Source organism: Callithrix jacchus, chromosome 12 (assembly GCF_049354715.1).
Source record: "Callithrix jacchus isolate 240 chromosome 12, calJac240_pri, whole genome shotgun sequence".
In the NCBI taxonomy this organism is placed as follows: Eukaryota; Metazoa; Chordata; class Mammalia; order Primates; family Cebidae; genus Callithrix; species Callithrix jacchus.
The window spans coordinates 4,273,861-4,300,598 of NC_133513.1; the positions used below are offsets into that span (position 1 = coordinate 4,273,861).

Here is a 26,738-nt window from a genome sequence, read left to right on the forward strand (position 1 = left end):
CCCACCCTGGGTCTCCGGCCCAGCTCAAAATCAACTCTGAGTTTCGGAAGCTCCCAAACAGGGTGCTTCTAGAGTGCTTGTCCACCCCTTCCCTCCACTTCCCAGTGACAGTGAGGGCGGGACGAGGCGAGGTGCGGTGGTGCGGGACCGGCGCCAAGTTGGGGTGTAGTTGGATCCACTTGTGCGTGATTGGTACGAGAAGGGAAAGCTGAGGCCCGGTGGAGCCTGCAGGGATGTGGGGGACCCCGGGAGGGCTGGGACTGGACGAGTGCAGAGGGTTAGATGAGGCGGGGTCCGCAGAGGTCCGGGGTGCGGCGGGGAGAGACGGGGGTTACGGTGGGGAGGGCTGGGGCAAGGTGGAGTCTGCAGGGGCGTGGGGGACACGGTGGGGAGCATTAGGGCGCGGAGTCTGCAAGGGTGTAGGGGGGCGCAGCAAGGAGCATTGGGGCGAGGCGGGGCTCCACAGGGTTGGCGGGGAGGTCTGGGGCGAGACGGGTCCGTAGGCGTGTGGGGACGTGGCGGAGAGCGTTGGGGCGAGGCGCGGTCCGCAGGGGTGGATACGGGTGACGCGGCGGGGAGGGTTGGGGCAAGGCGGGGTCCGCAGGGGTGTGAGAGGCCGCATCGACTCCCCAGCTCCCCACGCCTGCCGGGACCTCGCAGACCCAGCTCCGTGCCCCGGGGCCGCGCGGGTTAACTGGAGAGGACGATGCGCCCCTACTGCTCGGCCGCAACGCGTGCCTTCCCTGCGGCGATCCTAACTGGCCGGACAAAGTCCCGCGCCCAGAAGCCCCCCCCACAGTAGGCGTGGCCACCTCGCGCCCAGAAGCCCCCCCACAGTAGGCGTGGCCGCCTCGCGCCCAGAGGCCCCTCCCATAGTAGGCGTGGCCGCCCCCTCCGCGTTGCTCCCAGACTTGCGGGTCCGCGTGGACTCAGCGCCTGGGCTGCAAGTCTGGGCGGGGCGGGGCCTGATTGGTGGAGAGCTTCCCGGCTGTCTTCCGCGCCCACGCCCCAAACGCGGTCGCTCGGAGCCCACGAGGTGCAGAGGCTCGCACTGCGAAAGGGACCTGGCTGGAATCCCTCGGCGCTCGGTCTCGAACCGAAGGCTCAGCCCGGCCTCCCGCGGTGTGTCCAATCGTAGGTGCCGGGTCTCATCTCCCGTTCACACAGGACGAAACAGGCCCCACCCCGCCAGGCGGCTCAGAGCAGGCACCTCCAACTCCATTCCTCCCTACATGCCTGACCCCCCAACCCGTGACTCAGGCAGACTCCTGGGCGCCCCCCTCCAGCGCATGCCCACACCGCAGGCAGGCCTGCCCCTCACCACGCAGACAGGGTGCCCTGCATTCTTCTGTGTAAAACTCATAGCTCTAGAGTGAGAGGAATGGTGGGGTGGGGCTGGGAGCCCGGCAGGAGTGAGCAGTGGGGAACGGAGACGGATGGCGGCTGAGGTCACACAGTGCAGTGAATTCACTTCACCCCGCATGACTGCTCACTTAGGATAGTTACTTTTGCTGTATTTTACAGTTTTTAAAAAGCAAACCAAAACCTACCAAGAGTCCTTCCCCCGCGCCTCAAATAAAATCCAGACTCCGGCAGCAGCTCCCTGGCCCAGCTCACCCACCCTGACCCCGGGCCCCTCCCACCACCCATGACTAGCTCCCAGTTTCTGGGGTCACCCTACAGACCACCCATCTCAGCCATCCCCTCCCCAACCCTCCACCCACGGAGGCAGGGGGCTAGTCAGTGGAATGCGGCAGGCAAGGCCTAAAGGCTGGCCCATGGCTCACCAGCTCTGGGACCGGGTGCCCGTCTGAGGTGGGGATGACTAACAGGCCAGCTCTGGGTTTTAGTTGAGGATTGGCCAGCGCCTGCAGCCAGCAAGCTGGGCACAGGGGCTGAGCAGCCTCAAAACACATCGCTGACAACCTTGCCTGGCTCTCTGTGCCTGGGAGCCCAGGCCCACAGCTCCTCTCCCAGGCCCAGCTCAGGCAGGTGCTGGGCAGCCACGTCGTGAGGGGTGAACGGTTGCCGAGGAAGAGCTGGGTATCCCTGTACCCCACACCTCCCAGGAGGTCAGGATCCACATTGGGTGCCTGCTTTCCTGGGCTGCCAGTGTACCCACTGGGGCTGTGGGCTGGTATCAACCCCAGGCCCTCCCTCAGGCCAGGCCCTGTCTGGCAGGCGGCTCTTCCCTGGCTGTTCTCTTCCAACAGGTGGAGCCTAGACCATCCTCATCTCTTTGAACCTGGAGTTTCCTTAACCGGGCTTTGCAGCAAAGGGGAAGGAACAGTGGCAATGCCAGGTGCATACCTCCTGCACCCAGGACAACGCCTGTAAGTGAGGGGGAAGGGGGCCACCCGCCCCAGAACCCAAATGGAAAGTCAAGACAACCACCCCTGACCTGGGGCTGCACCAGCTCCTGACATCTGGCACCATCATGGCTGTCCACAAAGCTAGATGGCTCCCAAAGCCCGCCCACGTCAAAAGCTGTTCAGGGCGCCTCACGGCCTGTGCTGGCCTCATGGGTGTGTGTCAGGGCCAACGGGACATGGAGGATGGCAGGATGACACTAACGGGGTGAGCAGGGCACACTGGTGTCTCCCACACTGCCCTCCAGCACCAGTTAGGGTCACCACGGCCGGCAAGCACCAGGCCTGGGGATGGGTGAGGAGACAGGGTTGTTGAAGAGACAGAATGCAGGTCATCCATGGCACTGAGGGCTGGGCAGGCCAGGGAGCAGAGGGCACGGGTTCCAGGCACAGCCTCCTTCCTGGAGGTCAGAGTGGACCACCTGGCACTGTGCCCTGGCCCACAAGTAGGCCGTGGGCTCCACACCACACACCCAACTCAGGTGCGGACAACAAATCCCTGACTGTCCACACCCCCTGTGCCTGGCCCCCCTTCCTCCCCACTCTCCACCTGCAGCCTATAGCAGCTTCACCCCACGGTGCCAGCCTCTGACTGGCTGCCCTCTCCCTCCTGCAGTGACATGTTCCGGGGGCCTGCAAGTCTCAGGTCCACCTCATGCAGACAGGCCCTGTCCCCCACTGAGGCCCACAAGACCCAGGCTGAGCCCCAGCCCTCAAATGCCTTCCCCAGGAAGGCAAACGGGAATGGTGCCACTTGTCAGCACAAGCAAAACCCAGAGCCGAGTCAAATCCTACTGTTTATCCCAGCTTCCGCCTCCGGGGCGGCCGCACAGGCCCTGGGCATCAGCCCAGCACGGCTCCCAGCTCGCTCCCTGGAGTCCAGCTCCCCAACCACCCAGCCCTGATGGCATTCAGCTGCAGCTGGGCGTGCTCTCAGCCGAGGTCCTCCTCACTGCCTGGCTGCCTCCGCCTGCCACACCAGCTCACCCGAGATGTAGGTGGCCTGGACATGGAGGGAGTCGTCGAGCACCACGAAGTCTGGGGCAGAGCCGGGCGGTGATTAGGGGGCAGGAGCGGGACTGCCCACCCACCCCAGATCTGCTCCCCCACAACCCGATGCTGGTGGGGAAACCGAGGACCAGGAACACAACCTGTGCAGGACATGCTGACCCGTCACAGACGGACAACACTCCTTGCAACCCGTGCCTGGCTTTGTCTGCAACACTGGAAAGCCTGCCCTGATGGCAGCTGGGGCTACAACAGAAGCTGGCAGCCGGCAGCCCACCTGAGGGAAGGGAGCTAGCGAGGAACCACCTTCCCTGCCCCATCCGGCAAGGCCAGACTGCCCGGTAACCCTGAGATGGGCCCTCACCTGCGTCAGCACCGAAGTCCAGGGTCCCCTTACTCTTCTCCAGCCCCAGCAACTGGGCGGGGTGCAGGGATGCAGCTTCCAGGGCCAACTCCACGCTACACCCTGCTTGGGGGACACAACTGGGTGATGGTCCCCACGTCCATGTGGCTTTGCCAGTAGCCCCCCACCAGCCCAGCACTCCCTGTCTCAGGGACTCTGCAACAGGCTCCCAAAGCCCACCAAAACAAGTGACTCAGGCGGACTCCTGGGCGTGGTGAGGGGCAGGCCTGCCTGTGGTGTGGGCGTGCACTGGAGGGGGACGCCCAGGAGTCTGCCTGAGTCACGGCTTGGGGGTCCCAAAACAAGGGTCCCGCTGGTCTGTCTGTCACCCTGGGCCCAAGTCACCACATCCTCACTGCCTAGGAGCTCCTATGGGCAGGACCTTGGCTACACTCCAGGCACCTGGCCCAGTCCCTGGGGACCCACCAGCCACAGACCACCTGCACCCGCACCTGTGCTGCTCACCGACCTGTGGCCTGCAGGAAATGCCGGACGCAGACGTCCATTGGGGCTATGCTGCCACTCAGCGTCTTGGTGCCTTGAGAGCAGAAAGGGCAGGCTCTGGGGGGTCGTGGGCCACCTGGCATGCGGGCTGGGACCTGGGGCCCAGTGGGTCGGGGCGCTCACCTGCCACATAGGCTGTCAGCCCATCCACTTCCACTTCCTGCTGTCCCAGCGTGTGTCGGCCGTTGCCCAGGCCCAGGGCAGGGATGGCATCAGTGACCAGCACCAGCCCTGGTGGAGAAGTGGCTCAGAACCTGCTGGCCCAGTCATCCCACCTGCCCCAAACACCTACTCTGGCTTACCCTGGGGGTGGGCACGGTGGGCAATCCGCAGGGCGGCAGGGTTAGTGTGCGTGCCATCTGCAATCATTCCGTAGAAGATGCAGCGGCCCACGGGCAGCCGGTCACTGGTCAGGAGCCCCACGATGCCTGGGTCACGGTGGTGGAACTGGGCAGGGTCAGGGAGGGGATGGCTGAGCGGACTGCAGGGGCTGCTGGGACCCTGCCCCACCCCGCCCCCGGGGCCCCACAGTGCTCACAGGCAGCATGGCATTGAAGAGGTGGGTGATGAAGGCGGCTCCGCTCCACACAGCATCCTCTGCCGCCCGCAGGTCGGCCACTGAGTGCCCTGCGGGACCTGGATTCAAACTCTGCGCCTGGCCCAGGTCCCCCAGGCAGACCTGCCCTGAGCTGGCCCCTCACCTAGGGACACGCAGATGCCCCGGGCCGTCAGCTCCCGGATCACCTCGTGGCTACGGCCCAGCTCTGGGGCCAGCGTCACAATGCGGACGTTGTCCAGGGTACCGTAGGTGGCCAGCAAGTCCTGGAAGGCATTGGCCTCGAAGGAGCGGAGGTGGGCCTCGGGGTGTGCGCCCCGCTTCTCCCGGCTGATGAAGGGGCCCTCCAGGTGCAGCCCTGGGAGGAGGGAGTGAGTGGCTCCAGCAGGCCCCCGCCCCACCCAGCCCTTCTTGCCTGCCCTCCCCACCAGCTGGGCATCTGGAGGGGTTGGGGCTGCCAACAGGTCCCGCAGGAGCCTCCCAGGGTGGGGATGGGGAGGGGGTCAGCCACTCACCGAGGACCCCTGCCCCATGGGGACCACCACTCTTCACAGGGATCTGAGGAACAACCTGGGGGGAACCAGCTGTTAAAGCCCTGTCCCCCACGGCCCATGCCCAGAGGCCACAGCCCTGCCAAGGCCAGAGACTGAGGGTCAGAGTTCAGAGCCCAGCCCAGCCCAGCTGCCTCTCCCTTCACAGGGGGCAGGGAAAGCACAGCCGGCAGAACTAAAGGACACATGGCAGGAGCAGGAAGAAATGACAGGCGTGTGGGCGGCCAGCAGTTCCTGGGCCACACAGGCAGGTGTGTGGGCACTGAGGGCAGCTCAGGGAGCAGGGCCAGGAGGCAGGAGGCGGGAGCCGAAGGGACCCTGGGGAAGAGCTCAGTGTGGGCATGGCCAGCAGTCAGCACTGTGTGTGGCCCACACCATGGCAGGAGCTGGACACCATCAGGAAGACGGGCAGTGTCAGGGAGAGGGCGGACATAAGACACATACCACGCATCTCAGAGGTCGACAGGTGGGCAGACACCCCAGCCCACACTCCCTCCAACACAGTCACGGGCCTGGGGTGCTTCCCAGAGAGAAGAGCTTCAGGTGAGGATGGTGGCTGGACTGCACCCTCCCCCGAACTCCCACCCTACACAACAGTAAGACTTGCTTCTGAGACACAGTCTCGCTCTACTGCCCAGGACTTCAGCTCACTGCAACCTCCACCTCCTGGTTTTGGCAGTTCTCCTGCCTCAGCCTCCGGAGTAGCTGGGACGACAGGCGCGCGCCACCACGCGCGGCTCATTTTGTATTTTTGGTAGAGGTGTTTTGCCATGTTAGCCAGGCTGCTCTCGATCTCCTGACCTCGTGATCCGCCCGCCTCAGCTTCTTAAAATTCTGGGATTACAGGCATGAGCCACTGCACCCAGCCAACAGGAAGACTTTTGTTTTTGAGACACTCTGTCTCCCAGGCTGGAGAACAGTAGCATCATCTTGGCTCACTGCAGCCTCCGCCTCCCAGGCTTAAGTGATTCTCCTGCCTCAGCCTCCCGAGTAGCTGGGCTGGGACTACAGGTGCGCACCACCATGCCCAGCTAGTTTTTGTATTTTTAGTAGAGACAGGTTTCACCATGTTGGCCAGGCTGGTCTTGAACTCCTGACCTCCGGTGATCCGCCGACCTCAGCCTCCCAAGGTGCTGGGATTACAGGCGTGAGCCACCACGCCCAGCCAACAGTAAAACTGTAAAGAGGCTTAAACCCGGGGTGAACAAAGGATGGGACGAGGACGGCCTTTGGGGGCTGGGCAAGCAGACACCAGGCAGGTCTGGGTGGGTGCACGCAGCGGGGGAAGTGACCCCCACAGGCTCAGACTGGCGCCTTGAGAAGTGGGGTGATGGGGGAACCAACAGAAGAGCGCCTGCCCCCAGTGTGCTAGCCAGGTCTCCGGGTGAGTAGAGCAGGGGGCCCATGGCAAGGGTCGGTGTGGGCACAGCAGGACCTTGGGAAATGTGTGTTCTTGAGGCGCGTGGCAAGCTGCCAGCTAGGCCGAGCCCCTCTGAGCACAGCAAGACTCTTCTCAGGGAACCCGAACAGCCCAAGAGAAGGACCCAGGGACTCCAACCTACAGGTATCCCCACAAAACCCCTCCCACAGGCTGGGTCCCCTGTTCTGAAAGAATGTACACCACCAAGTTCAGCAGGTGGCCTGGAGAAGCCCCAAAAAGGAGCTCGAGCACAAGGACAGGGCCAGGCAGGAAAGCAGAGACCACGAGGGGAGACGGACAAGGGACAGGGCCATGAGGACCACCCTGCAGCCAATAAGAGGTCTTTTGTCGCTGAAACAAAAATAGGATGGTAGAAAAAGGAACATCCGGCCGGCCCAGTGGCTCACGCCTGTAATCCTAGCACTCGGGAGGCCGAGGCGGGTGGGTCACAAGGTCAGGAGCTTGAGACCAGCAGGCACAGTGGCACATGCCTATCATCCAAGCTACTCGGGAGGCTGAGGCAGGAGAATCGCTTGAACCTGGGAGGCGGAGGTTGCAGTGAGCTGAGATCGTGCCATTGCGCTCCAGCCTGGGCAACAGAGTGAGACTCTGCCTCAAAAATAAGTAAATAAGGCCGGGTGCGGTGGTTCACACCTGTAATCCCAGCACTTTGGGAGGCCGAGGCGGGTGGATCACGAGGACAAGAGATCGAGACCCTCCTGATCAACATGGTGAAACCCCGTCTCTACTAAAGATACAAAAAATTAGCTGGGTACAGTGGTGCGCGCCTGTAATCCCAGCTACTCAGGAGGCTGAGGCGGGAGAATCGCCTGAACCCAGGAGGCGGAGGTTGTGGTGAGCCGAGATCACACCATTGCACTCCAGCCTGGGCAATGGACGGAGACTCCAACTCAAACAGTAAATAAACAAATAAATGGCCAGAGAGGGGAGTGAAACAACGGGCAGGAAGCCTGGAGTTGAGGTAGGAGCTAAAAACCTAAGTAAAGAACACTCAGCGTAAAGCAAGCAGAGGTGGCAGCAGAGAAAATGTCACTCGGCCGCATGTCCCTTCACACCACCCTGATGACTGCCCCACGTGGCTGTTCTGGTCACCATTATGGGGAACCACGGCGGGAGGATGAGGGGGAGAAAGAAGCTGAAAGGATGCAGAGCCGAGAGCACTGATGCTCAGCTCTCCTGGTGCAGAGCAATGGATTCTGCCCTAAGCTGAAAGACTGAGAGGCCAGCGTAGTTTTTCGAGACACGGGGGCAAATTCCAAGAGTCTGCCGGGTTGAAAGTGATTGTCCCTAGGGTGGAAGCTGGCTGGGGCAAAGGACCTCGGTTTTTCTTCACAAGCCCTGTGGCTAGACAGGTTCACTAAAGATCAAAACAGAAAAAGAAAAAAAAAAAGACAATGGCTGAATTCTTCCAGAATGGAGCTTTAGAAGGAAACGAGAGAGTGCTACATACAGAGAGTAAAAGAGCAAGTGAGTGGACGGGAGCGAGGCACACTGCAGGCAGGTAAGCAGCTGAAAAGGTCACAGTGTGGAGGGCGTGTGGGGCCAGAGGCAGGCGCCTGGCTGCCCCTCGAAGGAGGTGCCTCACCTTGGATCAGCAGGTAACAGACTTGAAGCAGAGAACAAAGTGATGTGACCTGTCTCAACTACCATAGCAAAGGGCAGGCAGAAACCCCCCGAAAAAGAGCAGGTGGTCTCAGTGGACCCCACAGGACAAGAAAAGACCTAGGAAACTCCTGGAAAAGTGGCCATCCAATTCTACCCAGGGTGAATGGGTCCTGGAGGTGTACTCATGGCGGCCGGAGAGCCGAGTGAAGGCACCTCCAGCTTCTGAGATGATCTGGGCAGGAGGCCTGGCAATTCTCACCCTCAATAGTTGACTCTATGCCTTCATCCCAGAAGGGTGTGCTGAGGATCTGTAAGGCACCTGGACTGCAGCAGATGCTGGGAAGAAAACCCAGTCCTACTTGTCAGAGACTCCTCAAAAGGAAGGGCCACAGTCCCTCCAACGCCCGTGCTGGCTGGACGTGTCCGGGCAGTGGGGGGCATGGTGGGGATGGGTGGGCCAGGCTTAGCAGAAGAGGCCTGGGGAGCAGGCCAACGCCTACTAGGCCGAGAGGCTGGGGGCAGGAGTGGAGAATATGCCTGGGGACAGAGAAAGAGGCTGGACAGGCAGGAAAGGAATGCTGCAGGGTGGGGTGGGCAGAGAGGCTGTGCTGAGTCCTGGATCCTGGACGGGTCGCTCTAGCAGGCCCCAGAGCCCCAGAGCGCAGCTGCAAGAATCAGGTGCCAGGTGGCAGCAGGTTGCTGACGTCTGGTTTTTGACATCTGACTGTGTGGGGAGAGCAGTGGGAAAGTTCTAAAGACACCCACGGTGGATACTGAGTGGTTCACAGTGTGTCACGCATGACGCCAAGCACAATGCCCCTAAAAGATGCACACGGCCACCATCCTCACTTTAGGTTTGAGGAAATGGAGGCTCACAGAGGCAGAAGGCTGTCCTGAGTCTTCCAGCTGACAAATGTTATCAGGAGGCCAACCCTAAATCCAAGCCCTCGCCCGCAGTCCACACACCACCCCACTGCTCCCGGCTCTGACTCTGCCGGTCCCCTGGGCATGTAACACACGCTGTGATCCTGAAATGACTCCTGTGCTGGAGGGGGACAATGGCTGGGGCTGTGGACAGAGTGCAATGGCGCGATCTCGGCTCACGGCAACCTCCGCCTCCTGGGTTCAGGCAATTCTCCTGCCTCAGCCTCCCGAGTAGCTGGGATTACAGGCGCACACCACCATGCCCAGCTAATTTTTCTATTTTTAGTAGAGACGGGGTTTCACCTTGTTGACCAGGATGGTCTCGATCTCTTGACCTCGTGATCCACCCACCTCAGCCTCCCAAAGTGCTGGGATTGCAGGCGTGAGCCACCGCGCCCGGCCAATTTAAGTACTCTTAACAGTGTTCATTTTCTAAACTCACTCACTTTCATGGCTACATAAGCAAACATTCATTATTTAAAGAAGTCGTTAAGTACTGGCCGGGCAAGGTGGCTCATGTCTGTAATCCCAGCACTTTGGGAGGCCAAGGCAGGCAGATCATGAGGTCAGGATTTCTAGACCAACCTGGCCAGCATGGTGAAACCCTATCTCTACTAAAAATACAAAAATTAGCTAGGCATTGTGGTGCACACCTATAGTCCCAGCTACTTGGGAGGCTGAGGCAGGAGAATCACTTGAACCCGAGAGATGGAGGTTGCAGTGAGCCGAGATTGCACCATGGCACTCCAGCCTGGACGACGGAGCGAGACTCCACCTCAAAATAAATAAATAAATAAAAAGAAAAGTACTAAGGAAAAAACAGGCACCATGGGGCCAGGCACAGTGGCTCTTGCCTGTAATCCCAGCACTGTGGGAGGCCGAGGCAGATCTCTTGAGCCTAGGAGTTTGAGACCAGCCTGGGTAATATGAGACCTCCATCTCTACAAAAAAATCTTTTAAATTAGCTGGTGTGGTGGCACAAGTCTGTAGTCCCAGCTACTCCTGGGGACTAAGAGAGGAGGATCTCTTAAGCCCAGGAGTTCAGAACCAGCCTGGGCAACACAATGAGACCCGATCTGTACAAAACATTCAAACTGGCTGGGCATGGTGGCACACACCTGTATTCCTACCTATTCACGAGGCTGAAGCAAGAGGATCGCTTGAGCAGAGGAGGCTGAGGCTGCAATGCGCTATGACTACGCCACTTTATTCCAGCCTGGGCCACAGAGCAAGACCCTGTCTCTTAAAAAAAAAAAAAAAAAAAAACTAAACAAAAGCCATATTGTATACAACCTACTCTCAAATAGTCCAGTGAAAAACAGTAGCATACGCAAGCCAAAAGGAGCCTGAACGGTAACACACAAAGACTTAACCCTAGAGAACCTAAGTTTAAAATAAAAAAAAAAAAAAACAGACCAAAGACAACCAAATTCCTTCTGGGCAGGAAGGAAAGTGGAAGTGCGGGGCACGCAGCACAGGAGCACAGGGAGTCTCTTCTGGAAGGCGTGTTCCACCGAGTCACACATCACAGACAGGTTGGGGAGGAAGAGCCTGATCGGGGACTACAGCTGTGCCAATCACAGAGTCCCCTGCGACCTTGGTTAAGGGGGTGGTTTCTGAAGCATGGAGGCGGCCAGAGTGCAGTGCAGGGGTGGGGATGGACAGCCTACGGCTCGGAGGGAGGGCGCTGAGCCAGCAGTGTGGGGACAGTTGTGGAGAACAGAAGGTCTAGAGAGGCCAGGCAGAGCGACAACTGAGAGAGAAGCACAGGAGCGGGACCCGAGCCCGGCTCGGGTCAGCAGGGGAGGCCAGACTCAGGGCCACCCGATTACGTGCTGGGGGCGGGGCGTGAGTTTGAAAATGAGGGCGCTGGCTGCTCCAGGAGCCCTCTCCGCCTGAGCCAGAGAGCCTCACCTCACCTTGTGATAAACCTCCGGTGGGGAAGTGACCAGGGTGGGGCAGAAGGAGGTGACACCGTGCGACAGGATCCTCCGGGCCACCAGGGCAACCCCCGAACCCACGTCCTCCGTGGCCTGGGAGAAGTCAACACCAAATCCACCTGCGGCCACAGAAAGCGGGGGGTCGCACGGCGCTCGCAGCTCCTCCCCTGGGTCCCCCTGCCGCCCCGGGCCGCACCGTTGATCTGAACGTCGATGAAGCCGGGCGCCAAGATGCGGCCCCCGCAGTCCCGCCGCTCGTCGGCCACGCGCCGCTCCTCAAAGAAGAGCTTCTCCGGGTCCAGGATGCGGCCCCCGCGCACCCAAAGGTCCTCCCTGAGGATGGAGCGGGCGGGCGCTGGCATCGCGGGCCCGACCCCGGCCCCGCACCCCGCCCGGTCCCTGGCCCCGCACCCCGGCCGGCGCCCACCTGAGCAGCTTCCCTCCGCGCAGGATGCGGCAGTTGGTGAACTGGAGCACCCGGGCTCCCACCGCGCCCTGCCCGCCGCGCATCGTGAGCCCGGTCCGGAGCGAGCGGCTCCGGAGCCCTGCGGCACCAAACCCCGCGCCCGGAGACCAACCCCGGCCTAAAGAACGGCCGCGCCCACGTGACACTCAGCTGACTGAAGCGCGGCGTCACGTGACCACGGCGCCCACGTGACCGGCAGTGCCTGGCGGCCGCCCGCCCCCACGCCCAGCAAGCGGCACAGACACAGGCCCGACACATCCGAGAACTTTATTGGACACAGCTCCGCGCAGGGCCAAGGGCCCGGGGGCGAGGGCGGCTCCATCCAGGAAGTCTCAGCAACAGGAACCCACAAGGCGACACTCTAGCTAAGGTTATAGATAGCTGGGAGACGAGGGCCGCTCCGCAGATGCAAGAACAGGCCAGATCTTTATAAATAAACATCCAGTTAAGAGAAATGACAACTCTACATCATCCGCATACACAGAGCACTCTAGGGGGTGGGGCGCCGGGGGCCTGGAGGGGCGATGAGTGGGCCCAGATGTCCACGGCACGGGGCGGGCGGGGGCAAGGCCGGGGCAACAGACGATGGGCACTAGGACACTGCGCATGTACAAGACCAACTACTGGGGGCGGCGGCCCCGTGCGTGTGTGTCAGGCTGTTCGTTCTGGAATGAGGAGGGGTGGTCTTTACATAATATTCTGTGGCTGGTGGGTTTGAAGAGGGGCTACTTTGTGGAGAGGATGAGGGCGACGATGAGACCGTAGAGGCCAAGCACCTCGGCAAAGATGAGGATCAGGATCATGCCCACGAATAGTCGGGGCTGCTGGGCGGTGCCCCGCACGCCGGCGTCCCCCACAATGCCAATGGCAAAGCCAGCTGCCAAGCCGCTCAGGCCCACGCTCAGGCCAGCGCCCAGCTGGAGGAAGCTCCTGGGGGCAAGAAGAGAGGACTCACATCAGCAGCCTGCTGGCCAGGGGAAGAAAAGGGGAAACAAGGGTCCGGGTCACCACCCACAGGGGAAGGAAACCCTCCCTGCAGCCCCCCAGCCCTGTGCAGGGACCTGACGCCAGGCGGGGCAAGCACCAGGTAGGGTGGACCCCGCGCTTACCTGTAGAGGCTGATGTCATCATTCAGGGAGTTGGCGATGAGGACTGCCACCACCAGGCCGTAGATGGCGATGATGCCAGCCATGACAACTGGGATGATGGACTTCATGATCAGCTCCGGCCGCATGACGGACATGGCCGCAATGCCGGTGCCACTCTTGGCCGTGCCATAGGCAGCGCCCAGGGCTGTGGGAGAAAGGCAGGGTGAGCCCACAGGAACACACAGGTCAGTTGGGGCTAGGACCTTGGGGTGTAGCTTTGGTACAGCTGCGAGGGCCACCGCAAGTTATCATATGCAGAGGGGGAGCCAAAGGCAGCACCCAGCCCAGGGCAGGATGACCCAGGAGGAATAGCCACAGGCGAGCAAAAGGAGCCGGAGATGGCCACTCCTTCCTTCCTCTACAGAAGACCCCCACCCTCAGAGTCCAGCTCTTCCTCCAGCAGCAGGCGTTGCGGCAGCCTCACCCATCATCCGGGGCTCCCGGCTCTGCAGTGAACCCACTTGTGATCCCAGGGAGCCCCAGTGCAGCCTCAGCAGCCCCCATGTGGGGTCAGGGCAGCTGACCCTCAGGGCTCCTGCCCAGGACAACATGCTGGAGAAGCCACCACAAGTCTTAGGGATGGCAAAGCCATGGCGGTGGGGTGTGACCTGAGGGTCAGAAGCAGCTGACCCTGGCCACTCCTGTCACCCAGGCCAGAGCGCCCCTGACTCACTGCCAGCACAATCTCCCCAGTATTCCCCCAGGAGGGCCAAGCATTCTGCCACAAAGGGCAGCTCTCAGCACCCTTGGCTACACAGCAGGCCTGGACCCTTGAGAGACTGGAGAATCTTCTCTAACCAGAGAGGAGGCTGGGCGCAGTGACTCACACCTATAATCCCAGCTCTTTGGGAAGCCTAGGCAGGCATACCATGAAGTGGTCAAGAGTTCGAGACCAGCCTGGCCAGCATGGTGAAACCCAGTCTCCTATTAAAAATACAAAAATTAGCTGGATGTGGTGGTGGGGGCCCGTAATCCCAGCTACTCAGGAGGCCGAGGCTGGAGAATCACTTGAACCCGGAAGGCAGAGGTTACAGCAAGCCAAGATCTTGCCACGTGCAGCACTCCAGCCTGGGCAACAAGAGGGACACTTCATCTCAAAAAATAAAAAACCAACCAGAGAGGAGAAAAAACGAGCCACGAAGATAATGGGGGCACAGAGAAGATGACGGGGATCACCACCAGTCCAATCATGAGGACTCAGCTGACCTCTCAGAGGTGTCCCCTGCACACAGGGTGGTCCCGGGCACACAGGGGCCTGGCCAGAGGGCTCAAGCCTCCCACCACAACAGTGCTGTCAGGGGTGGGCTCCAGGGCTGCCTGTCTTCTCCAGAGCTGTCCCTCCTTCCTCTCCCAAAAGAATGTTGCCTTTCTTTTGAATTTCCCTCTCCTGGGCCCTGTTTTCAACGTGGAGAATTCTGTGGACACAGCAGTCACGGGAACTCAGCTGCCTTTCTGACTTCTGCCCTCCAGAGCCACCACAGGGGCCTACTGAGCCACCTGAGGGGACTGCAACTGGCAAATCCCTTCCCCATCTCTGCCCACAGCACTCATGCCATCGTCTTTTTTTTTTTTTTTTTTTTTTTTTTTTTTTTTTGAGATGCAGTTTTGCTCCTGTTGCCCAAGCTGGAGTGCAATGGCGCAATCTCGGCTCACCACAACCTCTGCCTACCGGGTTCAAGTGATTCTCCCTCCTTCAGCCTCCTGAGTAGCTGGGATCACAGGGATGTGCCACCATGCCTGGCTAATTTTGTATTTTTAGTAGAGATGGGGTTTCTCCAAGTAGGTCAGGCTGGTCTTGAACTCCTGACCTCAAGCGATCCACCCACCTCTTTGGCTTTCCAAAGAGCTGGGATTGCAGGTGTGGGCCACCATGCCCTGCCCGCCATGGTCTTTTAAAGGAAAAGATCAGTAACCAGACTGACCTGCAGAAGACTCCACAGGTCAGAGGCAGAAGGGACTAGGACTTCCCCCACCATTCCTCTTCACATTTTACTGATGTATTTGGGCCATAAAAGTTGCCTACCCTGTGCCCCAGCACTGAGCAGGAGTGAGGACACAGGCATGGTGACCTCCAGGCACAGTGGCATGCACTCCAGGAGAGCAGACGGGGGCGCTGGGGAAGGGTTTCATAGTAGGTGTCCCAAGTTGGCAGTAAGGAGAGAGAGAGAGGAGTCACCCAAGCCGACAGCACTGGGTATCCAGGGAGTGGCTAGAGGGAGGGAGGATGCTGGGACCTGGGCCAGGGAGCCTCACTGCCTCCTCCACGCCACCCTGGAGGTGCCCAGACATGCCACGCTGACGCCCGGTGCACCTGCAGACCAGGACCCAGGGCCTATCCCAGAGCCTGTCCCGGAACTCCTGTTCCAGTGCATTTTTTCCTGGGGAGCACGTGGATCAATTACAGTGCACTTTGGGGGCCCCCACTGCAGGCCCAGGACCACATCCAACTGCACCACGTATGCCGAAGAGACCAGAGCATGGCAGACACATGGGCAGGAGACGGAATACAGGGAACTCAGCCACCCAGGTAGTTGACACTGTGAGACCAGAGCCCACCAGAGGCAGGAAGCGAGCAGGCCCTTCCGTACCGAGGGCAGCAGGAAGATCACGTGGCTGGCAGAGAAAGGAGGTACCAAGAGGAACACAGGGAAGGAAGGGGATGCAGCCAGGAGCCAAGTACTGTGAGGGCCCTGGACTCCTGCTCAAGAGGCCAAGCCTGACTGGACTGCAGAGGGCAGACCTGTGGGCAGCGCTAGGCTCAGCAGACACAGAGTAGGGGCCAGAAAGCAGTTCCAGGAACACATGCACAAAATACAGGGCGCCTGCCAGCAGGGAGGAAGTCACAGTAAACATGGAAAAGGAGAGAATGACAACTTCTTGGAGGACATGATGAAGAAAGAACCAACGGGACATTTGTCATGAGAAAAAAGGGGAAGCTGAGATGGGGCCTGTGAGAGGCCTGGGGGCCTCACTCAGTTGAAGACCAATCTGTCAGTGCCAGGCAGGCCAACGACCAGGAGCTAGGGACAGAGCTGGACGTTGGCCTGGCAGCAAAAGCACAGGCAACTATCTGGAGGGCAGGGGGCTTGTTTAGGGCGGCACAGCAGGTGAACCCACGTCCTAGAGAAAGGCATGTTTCAGAAGGCAGAAATGAAGTCACAAGTTGGGTGAGGCATGGTGGCTCATGCCTGTGATCCCAGCACTTTGGGAGGCCGGGGCAGGCGAATCATTTGAGGCTACCAAGGAGTTGAGACCAGCCTGAGCCATGTGGTGAGACCCTGTCTCTAGCTATTCAGGAGGCAGAGGCAGGATTGCTTGAGCCTGGGAGATCGAGGCTGCAGTGAGCAGTGATCACACCACTGCATTCCAGCCTGGGAAACAGAGCAAGACCCTGTCTCAAGAAAAAAAAAATAAAAAAGCAATTGATTTAGTTGGCCAAGGGAGAGGTTAGCTCCTGGAGAGCCACACAGTAAGCCACGATTATCCGGAAGAGCCAGGGATAAGTAGGAAAGGCCTATGCCGGCGATAACGGGTTCTCAGTGATTTCAGCACGCCTGCTGGTCAGGCTGTCCGAGGGCCTGTGTGGGTCTTGATGGAGAGGGAGGCAGGGAGCTGGGTGCAGAAAAAGGGCTCAGTGGACAAACTCAGGGCTTCAAGAGCAAGTAGCAACACCTAGAATTTCAGCTCCACGTGGGCAGGGATCTCATTTTGTTCACTGTTGCCCCCCAGTACCTGGCACATAGTAGGCACTCGATCAATTTGGGTGGAAGACAGCCACAGGCAGTACCCCACAGGTGGCCAGGCAAAGGGGAACCTCTGGAGGCATTCTCCGGGCAAAGAACAGATGAGGCCGAAGGAGAGGGGCTCGGCCACTTGTCCGGGGACGTCTCCAGTGTGTGGAAAGAAAAGGCAGCGCTGAGCTGGAAGACGCCGAAACCACTGACTCTGCCACAAATGACCCCTCACTTGCGCATCATGGAAAGGGCAGGGCTCACTCATGACTGGCAGGCAGGCCCCGGCAGAGGGAGGCCCCCGAGAGAGGAGAGGCCCAAGTCCCCACCCCACAGGTGTTTACAGTCAGCAGAGACTGTTTGGAGTTCAAACCCTCCACATACCTGCACCAGGAGCTTCCCCAGGCCACTAGGCAGGGTGGGGCAGGGCAGGGTCATCAAAGCTAAAACCAGACTTAACCAAGGAGGCGGAGACCAGACCAGGCCAGACCAGTCCACGGAGGCTGAGACTGGGCCAGAACTTACCTCGTGGGTCCCACATTCCTGGGACTAGCCCAAGTGCCTGTCTCCCAGGAAGACCAAGTTTCACTAAATTTCACACTCAGGACCTGTCAAGGCCTAATTTCAAAAGCAGCGTGCCATGAAGAACCCTTGATGGCACCTTCTCCAAGTCCAGGCGAGCCCCTCCCAACTTGAGGCCTCGGAAGGAAAGGAAGGTCATTCATTCATCCCTCCATTCATGAAGAGCGGAACTGGAAGCCTCAGTCCTGAGGGCAATGACCGGATCCTGTCACCCTCTCACCCACCTCAGAGCACAGACCCTCTGCACAGCCCCCCAGAGCCGACGACGCAGCCTCCCAGTTCCCCTGCACTTCCACACACTCCCACCCCGGGTCTCCGAGGGCTCACAACCAAGCCCTCAGCGTAGCTTCCCAACCAGCCCACGCAGCGACACGGCTATTGGGCAATCGTGACCAGCTCCAACCGGAAGCACCTGCCGGTGGGTGAGACCCACCTGATCCCCGGGGCCGGCGCCACAAGGGCGAGGGCTGTGGATCTCCCGTGGGAGACATGGGCTCCCACCGGCCGAGCAGCGCCAGAGACCCTCCTCCGAGGCGCTCCTGGGCCCGACCCGCGCCAACACCCGCGCACCGGAGCCTCCGAGGTGTGATGTCACCTGCCCGCGGAATCGGCCCGCGCGCCGCCCCTCTCGCGCCCCCACCCCAGCCTCTCTCTCACCGCTCCCGGGGCTAAGATGGCAGCGGCGCCGCCGCCCCACCCCCGCACCCGCACGACCCAGCTGGCAGGGCCGCCGGCCCGGACCCCCGAACCCCGCAGCCTGGCCGAGCCCGCACGCCCTGCTTCCCGGGGCCCCCCGCAGCCCTCGGGGCGCCGACCCCCGCCCTCAGTCACGAGTCCCGAGCGCCCCCGACCGCTCGGGATTGCGTCAGAGTGACGTCACACACCGGACCCCGGCGAGCTGCGAGCATGAGCCCCGCGCGCCCCCGCCCCCGGGTCCCTCCCGCCGCGGCGCTCACCGCTGAAGACCATGGCGGCCGAGGCGCCCATGACGGCGAAAAACGAAGCATACTCGGGGCTGTTCTTGGACTCAGACATGTCTGCGGGTGGGCAGGGGGCGAGCTCTGCGGGCAGTGGCGGAAGCGAGGGCGAGGACGGGCAGGGAGCAAGTGCGGACAGGCGAGCGGCGGGGAAGGCGATCCAGCCCGTCAGCCGCTGCGCTCTAAATACCAGCACCGCAGAACAAAATGGCGGCCGCGGCCGCGTCACATGACCTGGGCCCCGCCCCTGCGGGCCGTACCACTTCACACCGCGGAGGAGACGCGGGCCCGGGACGCCCGAGCGGCTCGTCCCTCGCCCCTGGGCTGTGCCGACCTCCCAGCGACCCGGACCTGGCGCCCGGTCCCGCCCCGCCTCGGCCTCCGCGGGCGCTGCCGGGCGCCGCCGGCCTCTGGATCCCCGCAGCGTTGGACCGGTCCCACGCCGGGGCGGGGCGGTGTGTGCCTTATTAGCATATGGGGCGGGTACTCGGAGCGCCCCGCCTCCTCTGCGGCTGCGCGGCGTCTGCAGGTGTTCGGTTCCCAGCGACGCTTTTCCTTGCACCCTTGATGTGAAGCCGCAGGCCGTAGTTTCGCGGCCTTGCCCCCAAGGCGGGGCCTGACTCCTCCAGACGCTGGTCTTCCAGGATCTCCTTACCCATCGTGGGCGAGCTAAGGGTCCGAGCAGATGTGCGGGGCGCCGGTCTTCTCTGCTTCGGCGTCCAGGAAAGCCCCCAGCCCACAACTGTGAAGTCCCAGCCCGTTGCTACAGCCCTTCTGTGTCCCCGGGTCACCTCCCTCCCCACTGTACCCAGTCTCCTCCAGACCCTCTGCCTCTGACCCGGCAGTTGGTGACTTTACCTCTCGCTTGTGAAGGAAAGGACCCCCTCCCCGCACTCGTCTCTGCCTTTGCATCAGGCCCCCAAACGTTAGTGGGCTGTGTCTCTGCCCCCAAGCTGGAAGCATGACTGGTGGAAGCCCTGTCGGAGCTGCAACCTCTCGAGACCCCCTCCCCACCCCGGGCTCTGCACGTTCTTGCCTCAAGGTCCTCCCGCCTGTCCTTACCGCCACCCACGCCCGCCAAGTCCGCGCCTTCAGGGCCATCTTCTGGAGCAGCCTTGGAGCGGTTCCGGCAGCCGTGCAAGTCCCTACTGATCCCGATACGGCAGTCCCTGGCACCCCCTCTGCCTGATCTCGACCCACCTGATCTGGCTGCCCACGGCCCTTTCAGGGGCCCTGGGCAGCTGCCACCAGGTCTGGGTGTCCTTTGAGCTCTAAGGCCTGGTTCTCGGTTAGAGCTATCCGTGAGTGGCCTGGGTGCCGGCTCATCCCCATCTCCATGGTGGTTATGGCCACCACGGGTCATGGCGCCTGGCCTGGTCCTCTGGGTGGACTCAGCCCCACTTTCCCCAGCAGGAAACTCCCTCGGGCCCCTTCCCCTGCCTGGCCTGGGCCTGCCACTCTTGGAACTTGCAGCCCATGAAAGTGCCCAAGTCTGTCCTGGTTAAAAGGAGTGGAGGCAATAGATACCATCAGAGGCCCTTTCTGCACCACCCTCTTTCTTACCCGACCCTTGTTTCTGAGAAGAGGAATCTTCACTCTGTCTCCACCTCCTCGACCTGCCCTTCCCTCCCCAGCTCCTTGCCCTTGCCAAGGTCACCAGTGACTACCGTTTCTCTAAGCAGAAGGACACCTTTCATGCTGTCTGAGTGGGCCTCTGTGCTGCGTGGCCTGCCACCCTCTCCACACACTCTCCTCTCTCCTGCAGACTTCCTAAAACTCGGACGCCCTCATTCTTCCTGGAGTCACGAGGGCGGGCCCAGGTCCCACAGCCCCAGCTTCACTGAGGGTCCTGGTGTACCCAGGGCTGCCGCTGGCTCTGCCTGTCCCCTGCATGATCCCATCGTTGCCCTGGCTTTGTCCCCCATCGTATACCACCCTGTCCCTCACCTGCACCATTCCAGCCCCTACCACACTCTGAGTGAGAGCAACACCCAGTGCCTGCTCCCGTCACTCCAAGCCCTCCAGGGAAGCCCAGGCCAAGGAGGCTGCTGGCCGGGACTGAATTCAGACCAAGTAAAGGCAGCACAGAGCAGTCCATCATAGAGAAACAGCACAGTCCGAGCTCAGGGGTGGGCCGGGTGCAGTGGCTCATGCCTGTAATCCTAGCACTTTGGGAGGCCAAGGTGGAAGGATCGCTTGATCCCAGGAGTTTAAGACCAGCCTAGGTGACAAAGTGAGACCCCATCTCAAAAAGGTGTAGGGTGGGCAAAGTGCACCTAAGTCCACTGTGGCTGAAACACCAGGACTGGAGACCTGGGAGCGTGGAGAGACTTCCCTCTGCAGGAGCAGGGAGTGGGTCAGCCGTGCTCACCACCCTCTTACCACCCTTTCTTTTTCTGCCTAAGTTCTGGTGTGAGAGGACACACCAGGTCTCCAGTGCGGTTCCTGACACGTCAAGCTAGTGTGTCTGAGCTGAGTCTGCCCCCACCCCGTCACCACCAGCTTCCACTGGGCTATTTCCATTCCCGCAGAAGGCACACCCATCCCCCACAGCCTGACGTCACGCCACTGCTCCCTCCCCACTCTCAATTACTCAGTATCCCGAGACCCAGCCTCCCCTGTGTCCTACGCCCCCACCCCTGCCGCTGCCTGGCGTAGCTCTTCTCATCACCTACCCCCAGTCAACCCAGTCTTCACCCTAAAGGCCCAGGATCTTCCTAGTGGGCACTTTCCATCCTGGAATCCTTCAGCCCCTCAGGGTCCAGCCCTGGTTTCCTTCTGCTTCTCATCAGCAGCCCCCCATGTCTGCACCACCTCTGTCTGTACCAACTCTCTTCCTCAAGCCCTACTTAAGAAATGCATCTCAGAGCCGGGCGCAGTGGCTCACACCTGTCATTCCATCACTTTGGGAGGCAGAGGTGGGAGGATCACAAGGTCAAGAGATCGAGACCATCCTGGCCAACATGGTGAAACCCTGTCTGTACTGAAAATACAAAAAACTAGCTGGCTGTGGTGGCACGCGCCTGTAGTCCCAGCTTCTGGGGAGGCTGAGGCAGGAGAATCACTTGAGGCAGGGGCTGCTGTGAGTCGAGATTGTGCCACTGCACTCCAGCCTGGCAGCAGAGCTAGACTCCGTCTCAAAAAATAAACAAAAAAACAACAAAAAGAAATCTACCTCAGTATTCAGAACACTACCTCCTCCAAGAAGCCCCCCTTTCTTTCCCCTCCTTCTTCCTCCTCAGGGACCTCCTTGAGAGCTCTCTGGATACTCCCCTCACACTCAGTGAATGACTTTTTTCCCCCACTCACTGCCCCCCGCTAACTGAGGGTCACAGTGACTCTTTTTCTGTGTCCTCAACTTGGTAGGGTGCTGTGCACACACAGGTCATATTTCCTGAGCAATGGCATGGGCCAGGCCCTGTCTTACATTCTTCTGGGTACCATCACCCCTCACTCTCACCGTCACCCTCATTTCCTGGTCAGGGAAACAGGTCTCAGAAGGTGAAGAGCCTTGCCAGGCATCCGGCTAGCGGCTGCTGAGGGAACTGAAATTGGAGCTCCAGGGCCGGCCTCTGTGCTGGGTCTCTGCAGGTGCTGATGACCAGTGACAGGGCCAGGAAGAACCCAGGTCTCCTTCTCCTTAGTCTCCCAGCACCGGGCAGGACCCCAGGGTGGAGTGGACTCTGGGGTGGGGATGGAACAAGGCCATGGAAGGGGACAGCCAGGGACACACATCTCTCTCCTCCCTCACAGCTACTTCCCCCTGGCGTGAAACCACAGGTCACGAGCCCCTGGCCTGTCACTGCTTCAGCAGTGGGGATTTCCAGGAACTGGGGAGGGGCTTTGGGAAACTCAGGTCAGAGACCACAACAGGAGCAGCAGAGAGATGTAGGGTGGGCTCCTGCAGGAGGGATCAGGGGCATTTTGCAGAGACCCTGGCAAGGGTGGGGGAGGATGGAGATAAGGAGACCAGGAATAAAGTCCCACAGGTGATTGGGAAAACGAACTTCTCCCGAGGAAGCCATCCCAAAGAAGGCCTGGGGCGGCAGCCTCATCTGCAGGCCACAGCGTCCCTGCAGGTGCCTGCTCCTGGAGGCAGCCCATCCTTCTGAGTTGCCGTAAGGACACACCCAGAGGGGCACAGTGCTGGACAATGGCACCCCGCACTCTTGATCTGCTTCCAGGAGAGCCATGTGTGGCCCTGGCAGGGCCAGAGGAAATGGGCCGAGAACACAGGTGCACCATCCCTCAGGTGTATGACCAAAGGTGCTTTATTTTCTTATCATTAAAGTTAAGGCTGGCCGGGCGCGGTGGCTCACGCCTGTAATCCCAGCACTTTGGGAGGCCGAGGCGGGTGGATCACGAGGTCGAGATCGAGACCATCCTGGACAACAAGGTGAAACCCTATCTCTACTAAAAATACAAAAAGTAGCTGGGCATGGTGGCACATGCCTGTAATCCCAGCTACTCAGGAGGCTGAGGCAGGAGAATTGCCTGAACCCAGGAGGCGGAGGTTGCGGTGAGCCGAGATTGCGCCATTGCACTCCAGCCTGGGTAACAAGAGCGAAACTCTGTCTCAAAAAATAATAATAATAAAATAAAATAAAAATAAAGTTAAGGCTTAAACAATGATACAGCAAATTGTTTTAAATAAAATACATGCCAGAGTTAGAGACAATGTGGTGCTAGTAGGACCCAGCCACAAGCTGCTGGGTGCAGGGAGGCTCCCCAAAGTCAAGCACAGCGGGGAGGTGGGGCCCCGAGCTGCTTCCGCTGGACGGCAGGCACTGCGGGGCAAGAGGTCGGAGGGAGACGACCATAGTGACCCCAAGGACAGAGCAGCTTCCCCTTCTCACTCTCCCCAAGCTTTGGGGCTTGATAGAAAATGGCCTGAGTGGGTTCTTCTCTTTGAGGAGCCAGTGGAGTGGGCAGGGAGTCAGGGTGGGCAGGGAGTCGGTGTGGGCAGGGAGTCAGGGTGGGCAGGGAGTCGGTGTGGGCAGGGAGTCAGGGAGTCCGGTGGGCAGGGAGTCCGGTGGGCAGGGAGTCGGGGTGGGCAGGGAGTCCAGCTGGTCCTGACCACCTGGCAGCAGTGTACGGTGTTTCCTCTGCAGGTGGGAGGGCAGGCGGGAGGACCCCGCTGGCTCACCGGTGCTATAGTGCCTAATTAGTGGCCATTTGGGTTTTTTTGACACAAACTTCCAAATGACTAGGGCCAGGGGCTGCGCCTGCACCAGGACCAGGTTGTCAGAATGGGTGTCAGATAAATGCTCAGCCCCGGGTGGCCCAGCCCCCATGTCTGGTCTAGGGGTGCACCCTGAAGGCCAGCACGGCCTCCTCACACTCCAGCAGGGAGTCAGGGCTCGTGGCCACAGGCCCTGCCCGCCTCAGACCCTGACCCATTGGTTAAGTTCCCTGGGCACCTACTGTTGTGGCAGGCGCTGAGCGAGGCCCCAGCGAGTCAAAGACAAGTTAGGGTCCCTACCTTCAAGACCTGGCAGCCTACCAGGGAGCGGTAGTGCCCACAACAGCACAGCCAACGCTACACCAGAAACGTGGTTCTTCGAAGCAGGGGGCACAAGGGAAGGAGGCGCTAGGACTAGCTCAGTGGGTTTCAGAAGAGATGCTCTCTGAATGAGGACTTAAAAGGTGAAGAGGGCTAGAGCAGGGGACAAACACCGTCCAGTTTGTATTGAAATAAGTCACGGACTGGTCAAGTGTGGCGGCTCATGCCTGGAATCCCAGCACTGACAGGCCAAGGTAGGCGTATCACCTGAGTTCAGGAGTTCGAGACCAGCCTGGCCGACATGGTGAAACACTGTCTCTTTTTGTTTTGTTTTGAGACAGTCTTGCTGGTTTACCAGGCTGGAGTGCAGTGGCACAATCTCAGCTCACTGCAACCTCCGCCTCCTGGGTTCAAGCGATTTTCCTGCCTCAGCCTCCCAAGTAGCTGGGACTACAGCTGTGCGCTACCATGCCCCGCTAATTTTTCTATTTTTAGTAGAGACAAGGTTTCACCATGTTGACCAGGATAGTCTCGATCTCTTGACCTCCTGATCCACCCGCCTCAGTGTCCCAAAGTGCTGGGATTACAGGTGTGTATCACTGCGCCCGGATGAAACCCTGTCTTTCTGTATTTTGTAAAAATAAAAAAAATTACCCAGGCATGGTGGTACATACCTGTAATCCCAGCTACTTGGGAGGCTGAGGCAGGAGAATTGCTTGAACCAGGGAGATGGAGGTTGCAGTGAGCCAAGATCATGCCATTGCACTCCAGCCTGGGTGACAGAGCAAGACTCTGACTCAAAAAAAAAAAAAAAAGAAGAAGAAAGAAAGCAAAACAAAACCCAAGCCATAAGATGGAAAGGAATGGGAGCAATTGCTTAAAGGGGACAGGTTTTCCTTTAGCAGTGCTGAAAATGCCATGGAACTAGAGGTGGTGGTTGTGCCACCCTCTGAGTGTGCCAGATGCTCATTCCTGCAGCCACAACCTCTCTCTGAGCAATGGTTGTGTCATATGTCCATTTCACTTCAATTTTTTTTTTTCTTTTTTGAGACGGAGTTTCGCTCTTGTTACCCAGGCTGGAGTGCAATGGCATGATCTCGGCTCACCGCAGCCTCCGCCTCCTGGGTTCAGGCAATTCTCCTGCCTCAGCCTCCCAAGCAGCTGGGACTACAGGCACGCGCCACCACGCCCAGCTAATTTTTTGTATTTTTAGTAGAGACGGGGTTTCACCATGTTGACCAGGATGGTCTCGATCTCTTGACCTCGTGATCCACCCGCCTCGACTTCCCAAAGTGCTGTGATTACAGGCGTGAGCCACCGCACCCGGCTCACTTCCGTTTTTCAAAACGGACAATGAAACAGTTTCATGGCAGGCTAGAGGGGAGAATGTGCTCTGGACACCCACCACAGACCGGGCCCAGAAAGCAGCCTGAGGGAAGGCTGACGCTAGAGGGGGCAGGAAGGGAGGGGGCAGTCCTGCCTGGCCAGGCTCTGAACAGACACCAACCCCACACTGAGCCAGCCTGCCGGACGATACAGCCCCGGGCCCTGCCTCCCACACCAGAGCACTCTGCAGGGCCCGCTCAGGAACAGTCTTGCTCAATTCTGGCCTGAGTGCATATCCTAACGTCAACCACAAGACAGTCCGGGCACTTCCAGTAAGTGTAAGAGTTACTGCAGGGAGCGTGGCCAGGGTGGGGAGGGAGTGTCCCGCTACCGCAGGCCCCAGGCGATCACCCTGGACGCACGGACCCACAGCGGGTTTCTGTTCATTCTGCAGTGCTGGGTGTTCCTGCCCCTCGAGGCTGACAGTCTTCAGGATCCGGGGCAGAGAGACCGGCCAACACCTGTCTCAGGTGCTGTGAAGCTAGAACGGGGGACCCAGCCTCGGCAGGGAGCTCAGGGAAATCCTGGGAGGGACTCTGGGTCTAAGGCATGAGGAGTAGCAACCAGCATGTGCAAGGCCAGGAAGCAGAGGCTCTCAGTTCAGAGGAACTGAAAGAAACCTGGTGGAAGCTTGGCCCCCAACATAGAGAGCTGTGGCTGTGTTGGGGGGCAAGCTTCCTGCAAAGCTAGCAGACCAGGAGGCCTCCCAGACCCGGGACAGGCTTCCAAGCGGCTGCCCCAAAAGTCCCCTGAAGGCACTGCAGGAAGGTGTTCAGAGGAGCAAAGAAGGAGGGCTCAGCAGGAAGGGGTGACCCCGTGGCCAGTGGGGAAGAGGGACCCAAGAGGACAGAGCGGGCAGAGGCAGCTCATGTGAGGCCCCGCAGCAGCTGCAGGGAGGGCCCCTGGAGGCCTTGGTTTCACCGAAGGAACTGGACGGGGAGGGGGCATCTGTGTGGGGCTCAAGGAAAAAAGGCATTTTATTCTTCTCTGTCTTATACAGATCAACAATTAAACACAAGATACTAGAGAAGACATCTGGCTGGGCGCGGTGGCTCACGCCCGTAATCCCAGCTCTCTGGGAGGCTGAGGTGGGCAGATCACTTGAGGCCAGGAGTTAGAGACCAGCCTGGCCAACATGGTGAAACCCCATCTCTACTAAAAATACAAAAACTATCCAAGCCTGGTGGCAGCTGCCTGTAATCCCAGCCACTCAGGAGGCTGAGGCAGGAGGATCACTTAAACCCGGGAGATGGAGGTTGCAGTCAGCTAAGACTGAGCCACTGCACTGCAGCCTGGGCAACAGAGCAAGACTCCATCTCAAAAAAAAAAAAAGAGAGAGAAGACATTCAGTAATATTGATGCAAACTTCCAAATGAAATGCTCACTTGGAATGAGGAAGGTTGAGTTTGCTTTTGGATACTTGGTTTTACACATGACAGGGGCTCTTTTTTTTTTTTTTGAGACAGAGTTTCGCTCTTGTTACCCAGACTGGAGTGCAGTGGCGCGATCTCGGCTCACAGCAACCTCCACCCCCTGGGTTCAGGCAATTCTCCTGCCTCAGCCTCCTGCGTAGCTGGGATTACAGGCACACGCCACCATGCCCAGCTAATTTTTGTACTTTTAGTAGAGACGGGGTTTCACCAT

General features: G+C 59.8%; 3 protein-coding genes across 5 annotated transcripts; 1 reads left to right on the forward strand and 2 right to left on the reverse strand.

Annotated features, from left to right (window-relative positions):
* Positions 1-706: 706 nt before the first annotated feature.
* CEMP1 (cementum protein 1) lies at positions 707-2,581 on the forward strand. Its single transcript, XM_035266271.3, is given in 6 exon segments — positions 707-798; positions 1,875-1,957; positions 1,960-2,172; positions 2,175-2,233; positions 2,235-2,376; positions 2,379-2,581. Coding segments are annotated over 6 exon segments (792 nt in total).
* AMDHD2 (amidohydrolase domain containing 2) lies at positions 1,494-11,887 on the reverse strand. 2 transcript variants are annotated; one of them, XM_035266508.3, is made up of 11 exons: positions 11,729-11,887; positions 11,498-11,634; positions 11,281-11,420; positions 5,356-5,410; positions 4,986-5,198; positions 4,823-4,911; positions 4,587-4,731; positions 4,408-4,515; positions 4,250-4,318; positions 3,742-3,843; positions 1,494-3,407 (listed from the first exon to the last, which is right to left on the reverse strand). In XM_035266508.3, the coding sequence occupies exons 1-11, from the start codon at positions 11,809-11,811 to the stop codon at positions 3,319-3,321; spliced, it is 1,230 nt and encodes a 409-aa protein (XP_035122399.1). In that variant the 5' UTR covers positions 11,812-11,887; the 3' UTR covers positions 1,494-3,318. The 2 variants fall into 2 exon arrangements, with proteins under 2 accessions (XP_035122399.1, XP_054098410.1); XM_054242435.2 differs by lacking the exon at positions 4,250-4,318.
* Positions 11,888-12,019: 132 nt separating this feature from the next.
* ATP6V0C (ATPase H+ transporting V0 subunit c) lies at positions 12,020-18,389 on the reverse strand. 2 transcript variants are annotated; one of them, XM_002755788.7, is made up of 3 exons: positions 18,185-18,389; positions 12,877-13,060; positions 12,020-12,697 (listed from the first exon to the last, which is right to left on the reverse strand). In XM_002755788.7, the coding sequence occupies exons 1-3, from the start codon at positions 18,261-18,263 to the stop codon at positions 12,493-12,495; spliced, it is 468 nt and encodes a 155-aa protein (XP_002755834.1). In that variant the 5' UTR covers positions 18,264-18,389; the 3' UTR covers positions 12,020-12,492. The 2 variants fall into 2 exon arrangements, with proteins under 2 accessions (XP_002755834.1, XP_078200569.1); XM_078344443.1 differs by lacking the exon at positions 18,185-18,389 and adding an exon at positions 17,662-17,903.
* Positions 18,390-26,738: the final 8,349 nt, after the last annotated feature.

Bases quoted from the DNA above. Each gene is read 5' to 3' on its own strand.
- ATP6V0C (XM_002755788.7), bottom strand. From the start codon at position 18,263: ATGTCTGAGTCCAAGAACAGCCCCGAGTATGCTTCGTTTTTCGCCGTC. The intron at 13,061-18,184 runs GTGAGCGCCGCG...TTTCTCCCACAG, and splicing joins GGCCGCCATGGTCTTCAGCG to CCCTGGGCGCTGCCTATGGC. The intron at 12,698-12,876 runs GTAAGCGCGGGG...TCTTGCCCCCAG, and splicing joins GATGACATCAGCCTCTACAG to GAGCTTCCTCCAGCTGGGCG.
- AMDHD2 (XM_035266508.3), bottom strand. From the start codon at position 11,811: ATGCGCGGCGGGCAGGGCGCGGTGGGAGCCCGGGTGCTCCAGTTCACC. The intron at 5,199-5,355 runs GTGAGTGGCTGA...CCCTCCTCCCAG, and splicing joins CCATGGGGCAGGGGTCCTCG to GGCTGCACCTGGAGGGCCCC. The intron at 4,912-4,985 runs GTGAGGGGCCAG...CAGGTCCCGCAG, and splicing joins GGGCATCTGCGTGTCCCTAG to GGCACTCAGTGGCCGACCTG.